Source organism: Hypoxylon trugodes, assembly GCF_022578975.1.
Source record: "Hypoxylon trugodes strain CBS 135444 unplaced genomic scaffold F4822scaffold_2, whole genome shotgun sequence".
NCBI lineage: Eukaryota > Fungi > Ascomycota > Sordariomycetes > Xylariales > Hypoxylaceae > Hypoxylon > Hypoxylon trugodes.
In genome coordinates this window covers 3618294-3630429 of record NW_026250017.1, presented here as the reverse complement: position 1 = coordinate 3630429, position 12136 = coordinate 3618294, and the positions used below count along the sequence as shown (strand labels likewise).

The window sequence follows — 12136 nt, the reverse complement described above, 5'->3', positions numbered from 1 at the left end:
TGATAGTGAAATTCGCTAAGCAAAGGACTACGATTATAAGAGTACCTGTACGGATAGCTTATGATAATAATAGAAACGTACGGGAGGCATTTGAGAAGATGAGCACTTGGTTTATGCGCGATTAGTATTGTAATGAGCCCAATGTGACTTTTACTCATAATAATCGATAGTAACTCCGAATGAATAATGAGCTGAGTGAAAAACGCATCACACGTAGCAACGCTTGTAATATATTTCCGTAATAAACTATAGAGTGGTAAGTACCACAAAAGAGCGATTCAAGACGCCACGCGCCTAACTCCAGTACCGATGAGGGGAGTCCCCAGTCTCATTCCCATTGATATACGCCATATTCACCTAATCACCGAATCAATTGACGAGGCAGACCAACTAATCAATCTTAATCCCATCCCAATACCTATCAACAACACCTTATGCTATCCCCGGAAAGAAGTCCCATTTAATTTCACTTGCTCTACAAAATGATCTCCTTAGCATCCTTCACGGTGCCTTCGCTCGGGCAGTAGGGACACTTGTACCTATTTCCCTTCGCCAATCTCTGCAGACTCTCGCGGGCTAAGACGTGGCCGCAGGGTAGGATGACGGGGGGATTCGTTTCGGTGGTTTGCTCCTTGCTAACCGGACATACGAAGATCGAGTGGTACATCATGCTGCGGGGAAGAGGGGTTTCGAAGGCGAGTTCATTCGCCGTCGTCCATTCTGTATTTCTAGCTTTCGTCTTGGAGTTGTATTTGACGAGTTGTGGAAGTGCCAGTGCTCCGGCTGTTGCTGCTACGTAGAGAGGTGACTCGGCTGATAGACCTAGAAGCGAGCAGAATTCGCGTGTGAAAGATCCGGCTACTTCCTCAAATGCTGCTGAGATGTCGAAGATGGATCCGTACGGTGAATCAATCAGGTTTGGCGAGTATACCATAGCGGCGCTGAGCTGTTGGATCTCACGTAGGTGACGTAGCTGGAAGCGGTTGAAGTTCTCCCTAGCATAGCGCAGCGCGCCCGAAACGCCATTGTCGGAATTGTCGGGAAGCCCGTTGAAAGCAGGGCCCTTGAACAACCATATGAATTGCAACTTGCACAATTCAAACTCGAGATTTGATCCTCGAGCCTCCAGTTCCACGTGATTCTCCCTAGCCCAATGTATAGCGGGGAGAAGGTTTTGCTCTTTTAGTTCTCTGAGTATGCTGTACATGTCTGCGAATGACGATTCTAAAGCTTTTGATTGTAGGGATGTGAGGTCGGAGGGGATGTCGGCGTCGGCTATGATGGCATCGGAGGGTGGTTGGGAGCGATGTGAGGTGGAAGGCTCGAGTGTGGATGAAGAGAATTGTTGAGACTGAGTGGCTTCGGGTGTCGGTTGCGCCTCTTGGATAAACGTCGATGCCACCTCGAACTGACCCTCCCGTAAAAGATGCATTGCGATGGCTCTGTTGATAAGAGTTGATTGCGCCTCCATAGGATCGTGCTCAGTAGGTAGGCTACCTTTGGCTTTGGAAAATGCTGTCTTTAGGGACTTGTTGAACTCATTCTGGGCCTTGTAGACGAGCTTTAGATCACTATTCAATCCATCCAACTTCTCTTTGATCGGGTTTTGTAGTTTGGTGAGGGTTAGGCTCGTGGTGTGAGGGTCGTTTGCTATGAGTCAAGTCAGTACTACCGTGGCGGATATTGGTGGGGAATAGCAGCTTGAGAGGAGGCTTGGAAAGGTGTTACATACCTGCTGCTACCTTTTCCCGCGCATCGGTGAGGAGCTCTATGATCTTGTCTACATCTTCCTCTGCATTTGACAGTTGGGCTGAGCTAGTCAGCTTCTCGAGGTCTTTTTGTAATTGTAAGAAGGCCATTTGTTGTTCGTCTTTAGTTGGTAGTTGGTAGTTCTTGGTTGCGGTGGTGCTGGAGGCGAAGACTTGAGGTGGTACTTGTCCTCGTGATGTGTTGTTGTTCGTTGTTTGCGATGTGTCTGTGTGTTTCTCTTAAGTTGCTCAGAGTAGAATATTACTTGGCATCGGCTCGTCGCAATTTCCCAATTCTCATCTCGCCCAACTTTAAACAAGTTCACAAAACGTCTAAAGGTAACAATCACCAATTAAATATTGGAACGTTGGAACGGGGAGAAGTTTAAAAGTATAAGGTTATCCGGAATAACGTCGCCGATTCGGGGTCGTACCAGATGTGCTGTAGTCCGATGGCGAGCTGCAGTTAATTCCATGCGGCATCCATGCCACTACGATACCGATAAGTTGATAACGTTCTTAAAATCACGGTCAAGCTTATATGGATATCAGGCCGGATATTGGCTGTATTTTACCGATTAATAGGTCAGCAATGACGCATTCGTACCCCACTACGGGATGCATTCCCCTTGGGGCTAGCTATTAACTTTAATAATTGTAGTGGAATTCTAGTGATGGTTTCAGGGGTTTGTTCAGGGCAGCTGAGCTCCGATAATTCAGTGCTTAGAGGGAGCCAAGGGAGCTAAAGCCAAGGTAACAACATCCCGACTTTCCATCCTTCATCACCGCCCATCACATGCCAACTTTCTTCCAAGAACACAACATCCAACGAGCATACCAAGAACAACTCATTGTTGTCTGCCTAACAAGGCAAACCCTTTTTAATTCCTATCAAACTTATCTAAATCGCTATGTCCTCGCCCCTGCGTCTCGACACAATATGATCATCAGAATAATACGAGACGGAGGGCTAGTAGCGCAACCATGTCGTTGCGACCGCTTGTATCCTCGAATGACCCGAGGCTTCACAAAGATGACGACCCTCCGTTTGTAAAAAATTCCACCCGGAAAAATATGACAACGGGCCAGTTGGACGGTCCGATAGCTTCCGTTGAATCTAGACAAACTACACCAGCCCCGATACTTTCTCCCGTTTCCCAGCAGCGCCGTCATGTCGTTATTCCAGATCCCGTAGCTTTTAGGTATGTTAATTGCGAGTTAACTGCGAAAGATATACATTGTAGCTTGTTAGAGCGTCGCTTATGTTATTTTATATAGATATTTAGAAGAAGACCCGTCCGTTACCGTCGAACAGCGAAGACAAAAGCTTCAAGGCTACGAATTATACCTAGTAGAGCAATGGGCATGCTCCCGCCAGTCGCCGACCCTAGTTATCGTCACATATACTGGAGATGAGAAACACTACGTTGTGGTTGGGGTGCTAGGTGTCCCAGCGGATGAGAAAGCTTGGACACCAAAGTTACGACTCTATTTCAAAGCCATTCAACAATTCCACGCGCGACCGAAAGATACCGAATTGGGGGAGTTGATGGTAACAAATCTCAGCAGCTTTCCTTCTGCGTTGACTGTCATACCTGTACCCGATGGCGATATTAAGGAACATCGAAAGGAGTTTATTGTCAATGAAGATCTCAAGAGGCTAGGATGTTCGGGTCGGTCTGGTATGACTTTGTCCGAACCTGCCAGCGCGGCTAGAGCCAAGTTCTACCAGCTGTACAAGACCACCGACAAGGTACCCTTTTCCGACGCCGTCGTCGAATTGGTCAAAATGTGTCAGGTCGCCCTTTTATTATTCGGGAAGCTAGACCAAGTTTACATCGATGGTCTTTTATGCGACATTACCGAAACTGCTATTGGGGATTGGTGGACAGAATTCGGGGCAGAGTACTACAGCATAGAACCGACCGATGGTATCCTAGGGCCAACTACAGTCGCGGCATTACTCGGATTATTGATGGGTGCGCGAAATAGGTTGAGCTATTTCGGTGCGCCTGTTCCTAAAGATGTGTTCGACATCGACGCCATGGAAAGAGGTATCGCCCACTTCCAGAAGTACCAGAAGCTTGAGAAGAGGTCTCGCCGATTGGATCGGCAGACGATGCATAAACTACATTCAGTAACTGCGAAAGCGGCTGCCGGTGAGGGTTGGGGTGTGCAGAAAGCTGTCAAATCGACTATGACCGAAATAGGCGGCAAGCGAGGTGAAATCGTTCTTGGGATGGTTGGTGGGCGGGATAAAGGTGGTATCGGAGATATTGAAACCTCCGAGCTCGAAAGATTAATCAGTATGGCCTCTGGAGAGCGGATGAAATGGCTATTTTTTGGCAAACCTAAGCGATCGACGGCTGATAACCACGAACGACCCATGCCCGACATGAGCAATATTCTCTTTGGCAAGGACGATGTCTCAAGTCAGGTTAAGAGGACACATACGGGACCTCCCGAAGAAGAGATTGAGGCCCGTCGGAGAGAGGATACGCCAGGTGTTTACTCGACCCCTGCGCCTGGATCCGCGGTTAGCGTAGTGGATAGTCCCGGGGAAAAGGAGACTCTTCGGCGTGGACTGAAGAATGTTGCTCGTGATGCTCGGTCAGGCTTTGGTCGAATAAAGGATGCCATGTATAGTGGAGGTGGCCTCCGCGGCCATACCAGCCGACCATCCAAAGATGAATCGTCGGAGACTACGATTTCTGGACCGCGGTCGTCTGTACTAACGGATTCCTCGGCGGGGCTCGGAAGCCCAAGTCCTGTCCCTGGCCAGGTTGGTAGAGCATTCACCTGGAGGAATAAGCCCGAGGAATATCTAAGCGTTATGAGGAGAGAAAGGGATATCGAATCCGCACCAGCCTCGGTAGCTTTGTTAGGGACGGAAGATTCACCACCTAAGGAGCCTCGATCAGCTGCCCGAATGAACGGCGACGCCCATAAACTAATGAATGGCGACATTAAACGGGTTTCACAAGCTGCGGAGATACGAAGCGAAGTAGCAGCGGTGGTCGAATCCTCCGTAGCAGATTCGGTTGTCGCAGAGAGTGACTTACAAGGTCCGTTCGTCGATGCGGAACAGCAGTTTACTACCGCTCCACCAAGTCTCTACAGGCGTCATAGTGTAGGAGATTTACAATCCTCAGAACGCTTCTCTTTTAACGAAGCTAGATGGCCCCGAAGATTATCTTTCGGGGACGCTGAAGAAGCTGTTCTCCGATGGGAGGAAGTAGCTGATCTCGATCAAGACGATGGATTAGACAACATAGCAGCACTAGAGAAGCACTCATATCTAACGGAACTAGCTAGGAGTTTGTATGTGGATATTATCGATGTAAAACAGGGTATTGCACCTTGGGTTGACGCGAAAATTGAGTCAATCGAGAAACTTGATGACCACTACGCACAACAGCAAGAAGACTTACAAGCACTCTACGACCAACGCGCTCATGCATACCGGAGGGCTAAGGAAAACTCCCAAGAAACCATTGCGGAACAGAGAGCACATATCACAGAAGCACTCGGTGAGGTCGGAGTGCAAGCGGCTAAGTTGGAGTACGAGATTAACGCACTCGTGTCCCGAGTCCAAGATGTGGAGGACGGGGTGGCGCAGTTCGAAATGCAAGTGGATGATGTGGAGCGAAGAGCAGAGGAGCTAAAAACACAACTGGAGACAGAAAGTTGGCTGCACTGGGCGGTACGGACGTTAACGGGCATAGGGACAGGCCCGAATATTACGAGGGAACGACGATAGTTCTACTTTATTTCCTTTGATTCTCATTAAGTTTAACTCGAAGTGTTACAACATCCCTATTCTACTGGAAAATTTCCTTTAATTATGGATTGGAACATCAAAAAAGGGGGTGTATGGAGCATAGCATATGGCAGAGCGAAAGCATTTTGGAGTTCGGCAAGTCTTTTTACACATTCTTGTTATTATAATTGTATCTTTTTTGTCTTTCAGATTTGTATGTCTAGATACCCGGGTCGGTGGAATAGATTAGTTACAATATTATTGTTTATTTTACTGATGTGTTGATTTCTTGTTTCGAATTGTTTTGTTCTTGAATCAGGAATATTGAGAAATAAGTGAGCAAGTATTGGCAGATGGTAGCAGTTGTTTTAGTTGTTTTAGTTGTTTTAGTTCCGTCTTGATGTCATCGACTTACTTAATCATGTCCGAATCGGTTTAAAACGGAAATGTCCGACTCGGCAGAACTCGAAAAGAACAGGCCAGAACAACGCTATCTCCACGTGATTTATCCATCTAATCGAATCGGACTTATCGGACGTCGCTACGTATTCTCCCCAATACGTTTTAACGTTTACCTAAGGAATGAAAAGCTGCTCACTCTCGCTGTACTTCTACTTCTTTACTTTCTCTATTGAACCGCATTAACACTCCCATCCTTCTTCAACCGCTTACTCACGTACACACAACTCATATCCACAACCATCTTTTCTCCCCCATTTCCCTTTTTTCTACCTCACCAACTTCACCTCCTTCTATACTTAATTCCTCAATTGTCACTCCCTTACTACAACCGTACTTCGATATGAGCGTATCTACCAGAGCTGCCCAGAGGGCAGTACTCATAAACCCCTTCGCTGGGAGAAGTTCTGCTCGACCCGGTCTCGCGCTTCCTTCGGCATATCTAGGACGGCAGGCCCGGCAATTCCCCTCAGATTTCGCAGCTCGAGCCCTTCTAATCCCTATTCGAAGCATATCAACCGAAAGGCATTCAGTTGGGCCACCCGACGGCCCACCACCAGGCTTCAATGCAGAACAAGCCAAAAAACCACTTCCTAAGACAGAGATGCCCTCGGCAAGCAAGAAGGCATCTGAATCTAGGACAAAAACGCCCGAGGGGACGGCCACAGTAAAGTCGACAGAACCCTCCCTTGACGAGCCTTCTGCCGAACCCAAGTCTTTGACCGAGCTAGCCGCGAAGAAGGATGCAGATATCGCGAAGCAGGAGGAAAAACAAGAGAAGAAATTGACACTCATGCAAAAAGTCAAGCATGAAGTTCAACATTACTGGGATGGTACAAAATTGTTGGCGACGGAAGTCAAGATCAGCAGCAAACTTGCGCTGAAGATGGCCGCTGGCTACGAACTTACCCGAAGAGAAAACCGACAACTTCAGCGAACAGTCCAAGATCTTGGCCGTTTAGTGCCATTTTCAGTCTTTATTATCGTCCCTTTTGCCGAGGCTCTCCTTCCTATCGCCCTCAGACTCTTCCCCAATCTTCTCCCTAGCACATACGAAGGCCAGCAGTCCAAGGACAAGAAGGCTGCGACATTAAGAGCGACTCGTAAGGAGGTCAGCTCTTTCCTCCGGGACACTTTGAAGGAGACTGGATTACCCCTGTCGCCTAGCACGACACAAAAAGAGGAGTTTGCCACATTCTTTAGGAAACTTCGCGCTACTGGGGAGAAGCCGAGTGCGGACGATGTCATCAAAGTCTGCAAGGCGTTTAGGGATGACCTAACTCTTGATAACTTGTCAAGGCCGCAATTGGTGTCAATGTGCCGATACATGAACTTGAACACGTTCGGTACGGATATCATGCTCCGATACCAGATCCGTCACAGAATGCGACAAATCAAGAGGGACGACAAGGCGATCAGCTTCGAGGGCGTTGACAGTCTTAACGTGGCCGAGCTACAGACAGCTTGCGCCAGCCGAGGTATCAAGACACACACAGTTTCCCCGGCTAGATTACGGGATGACCTTCAATCCTGGTTGGACCTACGATTAAAGCACGGCGTTCCTTCTACGCTACTTGTACTTAGCAGTGCTTACATGTATGGCCAAAAGACCGAGGAGAGTGGTTTCCACAGTCAGATCGAGGCCTTGACGGGTGTATTGTCGTCTATCCCCGAAGAGCTATACCACGAAATTGAACTCGAGGTACACAATGCTGAGGGCGCGGCGACCAACAAGCAACGTCTCGAGGTTCTCAAGGAGCAGCAAGACCTCATTGAAGAGGAGAATGAGCAAAACCAAGAGAACCAGGACACCGGTCTCGCGACACCTAAGGATGTTGACGACATCGATGAGAAGGAGGATAGGGCTGCTCTAGCCGCATCTGAGCAAGGCCTTGACAAGGAGGTTGTGGGTGAGGCTGTTGATGCCGAGGCTGACCGGATCCAGGCTAAGGATGCGCAAGACGCGCAGGCTGCTCAACAAGGAGAGCAGGAACAGAAGAAGGTGGAGGATGCGAAGAAAATCGAAAACTAAAAACGCTTGCTAGAAAGTGTAGGCGACTCGAGATAAACTAACGACAAGAGTGTATGAATGGGATATCAAATCAAAATCCAACCACCTAAACGACCAAACAAAGAATATTACTGCATCGCTTCTCTTTTGTTTCAATAGTGTATTATGAAAAACACAACACGGAAACGACTTCGTGTTATGTATCACAAGCGAATAAGGGGATGGGGAGACACTAGGGGGGTTGGCATAGGGAGTAGCGGATTTTTTCTACACCAACCTTTTAACTTACCTCTTCAGAAACGGGATGCGGAAGATAGGGAAAGGATAGGAAGGGAGGCGTGTCGTGTGTTCAATTATCATAGATAGACAGAGACAGACAGACAGACATCTCCAGCTTTGTTGTCGTTAGGGAAATCGAGACGGCGAAAATAGACTACTTTGACTTTTGATCTGTCCCTTTTTGTATTATTTTTGCTTTTTTTCATGTTTGTTTTCGCAGGTTAGTAATTTTGTGGCTGATGTGGAGTTATGATGGTCGCATGAGTGGGCTGAGGGATATTTCTATGCGACCTGTTGGTCTCTTGAATTAGTGTAGAACGTGCCAAGGTGATCCTATTTATGCTCTTTTTATCTGTAGAATAGAAATATCCACGTGTATATATGGGTATTGTTCTATGTAGGTCTCAATCTTGACCTTGAACTGATATTCTAACATCGTGGCATGGCATGGCTGAGCCTTACCCCCACGCCGGAACGCCATGTTTCCAGCCCCTTCTTAAAAGATTCTTAGTACATACTGAATTCAAACGCCAAGCTGACTTAATCTGCTCTACCATATTCTTAGCGAACTGTTGGTACCTAGGTATGATATTTATCTCCATACATAACATTCCTATGTATTCTTGATTGCTTCATACACTAAATATCACACTTGGTCTACTTGCCCATTTATCAATGAGCCTCAGGCCGGTCGAGCCAAGGTCGTACAAGGGGTGTACAGATAGGGATGTAACAGACCCTGCGTCTTGTGAAACTTGGACCGACGACGAACCCTTCGAAAAGAGGGGGAATTCTTGGTGGCGCAGCCACTTACATAATGCAAGGTTATTGTTATTTCTAGGCGAGAGAGATACAAAATAAAAAACCTAAACTCCTTACCCTGCAACTTGCCGTAATTAAGGGTTCTATCGGCTCGTCTGCCGATCCGTATGTGGCACCCCTTATCCTGGCTTGGCCCGAGCCTCCCTGGTGATTAATACTTATCGGGACCATTGACATTGATGGGAAAAAAATCCCGATTGCTATTTACGGAAGGAGGCTATCTGCTTGTATTGTTGCACCCGAATGAATGAAGTCCCCCGGTCCGGACTGCGAGGCTTGTTACATGCAGGAGCTGAATCTATTACATGTGAAGAGGTAGGGAGAGATAAACTTGTTACCAACAAGTAACATCAAAATAATCACTCATGAAGTCTAATCATGAGAAGATATTCAAGTTTCGCTAAGATGGTAAATTGCTTGGTGGATTTGGTCAGGTCAGTGTGTTTTGTTTGCTGATTTATCTCCTTACACTGCTAGACTTGACATCTAAATCCACGAACGAGCCTAAATTGCGGGTTTGTGGCCATAGCAAATATTGCTCAAATAAAGGCGGTCGAGGTTTTTCGTGCTTGGCAAATGGTTCGTTTCGGTTTCATACCAGGACGTCGGCAGGCTGTTGACTCCCCCTGTTCGAATCCTTCAGCCGGGTACAACATAGCACGAGCCCAAATTTTTCAGCTGAATTAGAAGAGACGGGACGATCTAAGTGTCTAGGGAACCTGGGTAGGTGGCATGTAGATAATGAACCAACAGCGTTGTATTGCGGTCCAGGTGGGGAGGGGAAGGGGGATTGAGATTTCGTTTGATATGGATCTGTTATTAGGGTATATACATACGTGGGTTCACTCGCGATGGTTGACTAGCCTTACCACTCTTGCACTACATACATATCACGTATGTATGTGTCTGTTGTGAGGCTTCTTCTGTGAAGGGTCTGGTTTAGGTTTTCTTTACTTTCACTTCTTTCCTGTCCAAACGGCCTGTGTGAATGCTCCGGCTAGCATTCGTTTTAATATTTCCGCTCGTTCGTTAGGTGACCGCAACATTCCGTCGTCATGTATTGTCTACCAGCTTTCGCTTTGGCCTCTTGGTCATTATTAGCATCAACAACTATTGCTAAGCCAATCACCGACTTGACACCATTGGCTCCTGCTCGACGCGATGTTCAACTTGTGACGCCGCATTCGAAGAGATCGATGGTAAAGCGTGATGCTAATACGACTTTTGACTTGGGATTTGAGGCTAAGGACATTACACTCTTTGATGGGTGAGTATACCATGTTTACCAGATATTCACAAATAGTCCATGCACACGTGCTAACTCTCTTAATAGTGACTGGCAAGCCTTAGGCCAGACCTTCTCACTTTCACTCGCTTGTGTTGAATGCCGAACATGGGGCACACTAGAAGCATCAGCTGCTTTTCCAGAAGACCTCGAGGACCTTATCGGGGACCTGAGTGACCTGAACCCATTGAACGATGCCAGCGTATCAGTTGGCTTCCGTGGTGTCGGCGCCCTCGTCGATCTAAGTTTGACCACTGGCGGAAATGGTCAATTTGAATTACCACTCTTCGTGACTGAAACTCCCCTTGGGATTGCCGTGAGTATCTCTGACTCCACTCAAGCTTATATCGTGACTAATACAATGGTATAGGGCCCTGGGTTCCAAATTGGTATTGTCTTTGGGGTGGACCTAGTACTGGGTATCACTGGCAAGGTTGAGACTGAGGGTGGTTTCCAAGTCGCCATTCCCGACGGTTCATCGTTCACTATTCCATTAGACCCTACTGCCGCCAACATTGCCAAATTGTAAGTCTCATATTCTATCTAAGCCTCCCGGTCAACACGGGAAGCCGTACATATATACCTAGATATCTAACACCCCCCAGCGACGGCGCATCAGCCTCCCTCCTCCCCCTAACCGCCAGCGCCCCCGCCAACGTAACCGCCGCGTTACGCCTACGCGTCCAAGCCGGCATCGAGCTTCCCTCAAGTCCCCTCCTCGAAGCCAAAGCCCTAGCCGGGGCCTACATCAACATCCCCGAAGTAATCCTAGGCGAGCAATTCGCGCTCCCGCCACCAAACGGCAGTACCTGCATCCTCCCCGCCAACGCCGAGATAAACATAAACGCCGGTGTATTCATCGACGTCGGCGCCGACGTCGGGGACTTGCAAATCGCAGATTTCAACCCCAAGCTTAGCACCACATTATTCAGCGCCGCGGCGAGTACATGTTTCCTCACCGCGGGCCAAGCCACATCCACCGCCCCAGCAATCGGAACCGGAACTGGAATCGGGGGAGCTTCTAGGACGATTCCGTGCCCGGTAGCTCTTACAACAGAAACCAAAACAACAATGACTTCCTTCGCAATAACATCCTGCGCAGCCCCCGTGCCAAATTGTCCCGCCAGTCTAACACAAGTCATCGTCCTCTCGCAACCCGCGACCGTGACATCTTCCGGATGCCCCGTCTCCGTGAACGCGACTACATCCACTGCACCATTTGCCAATGCTACTGCCCCAGCAGCGGGTAACGGTGGCGCAGGCGCGGGTGCGATATCGTTGACTAGTCTTACGGCTCCTGTTACAAATACATTAACTATCGACCCGTCGATCTCGACGCCTGATGTACCGAGTATCACGGCCTCGGCTCGTACTACTGAAACTGCCAGTGCAGGGAATGGAGAGGCTGCGGCGGAGGACGGTGTGACGACGTATTACGTTACGGTTGCTCCTACAAGTTGTGATTGTAGTGAGTCGGCGGTGCCCTCGGCGTGAGATGTCTTGAAGGGATGGAGGAGATGGATGTATAATATTCGAAGTTGAGTGTATTTTTCTGGTAGGCGTCAGGGGGCTTTAAATTCTCAAGACGTTAGAAAAGTCATCTAGGAAGATGCGTTGATACCCAAGTGCGACGAAATTCGGCCGGGTAGGATAGGTAGCTTTAGTAGCTGAAGTTGCCGGTTTATGTAATAATTAACCCCTTTTCCCTTACTATGAAGACCAACCATGTTTATCCAAAGTGAGTTTAAAGAATCATACCTAAACTCTTGTTC

At 48.1% G+C, this 12136-nt stretch overlaps 4 protein-coding genes across 4 annotated transcripts; 3 read left to right on the top strand and 1 right to left on the bottom strand.

The window, feature by feature from the left end:
- Positions 1-142: 142 nt before the first annotated feature.
- On the bottom strand, positions 143-2332 carry F4822DRAFT_392369 (CTLH/CRA C-terminal to lish motif domain-containing protein). The gene is made up of 2 exons (XM_051457199.1): positions 1733-2332; positions 143-1650 (listed from the first exon to the last, which is right to left on the bottom strand). Exons 1-2 carry the CDS (start codon positions 1857-1859, stop codon positions 476-478), a joined length of 1302 nt encoding a protein of 433 aa, XP_051318616.1. The 5' UTR covers positions 1860-2332; the 3' UTR covers positions 143-475.
- Positions 2333-2444: 112 nt separating this feature from the next.
- On the top strand, positions 2445-5787 carry F4822DRAFT_392368 (uncharacterized protein). Its single transcript, XM_051457198.1, has 2 exons — positions 2445-2950; positions 3027-5787. The coding sequence occupies exons 1-2, from the start codon at positions 2733-2735 to the stop codon at positions 5506-5508; spliced, it is 2700 nt and encodes an 899-aa protein (XP_051318615.1). The 5' UTR covers positions 2445-2732; the 3' UTR covers positions 5509-5787.
- A 308-nt stretch (positions 5788-6095) lies between these two features.
- F4822DRAFT_392366 (LETM1-domain-containing protein) lies at positions 6096-8615 on the top strand. The gene has a single exon (XM_051457197.1). It carries the CDS (start codon positions 6311-6313, stop codon positions 7997-7999), a length of 1689 nt encoding a protein of 562 aa, XP_051318614.1. The 5' UTR covers positions 6096-6310; the 3' UTR covers positions 8000-8615.
- Positions 8616-9399: 784 nt separating this feature from the next.
- F4822DRAFT_142880 (uncharacterized protein) lies at positions 9400-12136 on the top strand. Its single transcript, XM_051452876.1, has 4 exons — positions 9400-10346; positions 10413-10680; positions 10735-10889; positions 10970-12136. The coding sequence occupies exons 1-4, from the start codon at positions 10135-10137 to the stop codon at positions 11856-11858; spliced, it is 1524 nt and encodes a 507-aa protein (XP_051318613.1). The 5' UTR covers positions 9400-10134; the 3' UTR covers positions 11859-12136.

Bases quoted from the DNA above. Each gene is read 5' to 3' on its own strand.
- F4822DRAFT_392369 (XM_051457199.1), bottom strand. From the start codon at position 1,859: ATGGCCTTCTTACAATTACAAAAAGACCTCGAGAAGCTGACTAGCTCA. The intron at 1,651-1,732 runs GTATGTAACACC...CTTGACTCATAG, and splicing joins GCGGGAAAAGGTAGCAGCAG to CAAACGACCCTCACACCACG.
- F4822DRAFT_392368 (XM_051457198.1), top strand. From the start codon at position 2,733: ATGTCGTTGCGACCGCTTGTATCCTCGAATGACCCGAGGCTTCACAAA. The intron at 2,951-3,026 runs GTATGTTAATTG...TATTTTATATAG, and splicing joins CCAGATCCCGTAGCTTTTAG to ATATTTAGAAGAAGACCCGT.
- F4822DRAFT_392366 (XM_051457197.1), top strand. From the start codon at position 6,311: ATGAGCGTATCTACCAGAGCTGCCCAGAGGGCAGTACTCATAAACCCC.
- F4822DRAFT_142880 (XM_051452876.1), top strand. From the start codon at position 10,135: ATGTATTGTCTACCAGCTTTCGCTTTGGCCTCTTGGTCATTATTAGCA. The intron at 10,347-10,412 runs GTGAGTATACCA...CTCTCTTAATAG, and splicing joins GACATTACACTCTTTGATGG to TGACTGGCAAGCCTTAGGCC. The intron at 10,890-10,969 runs GTAAGTCTCATA...AACACCCCCCAG, and splicing joins GCCGCCAACATTGCCAAATT to CGACGGCGCATCAGCCTCCC.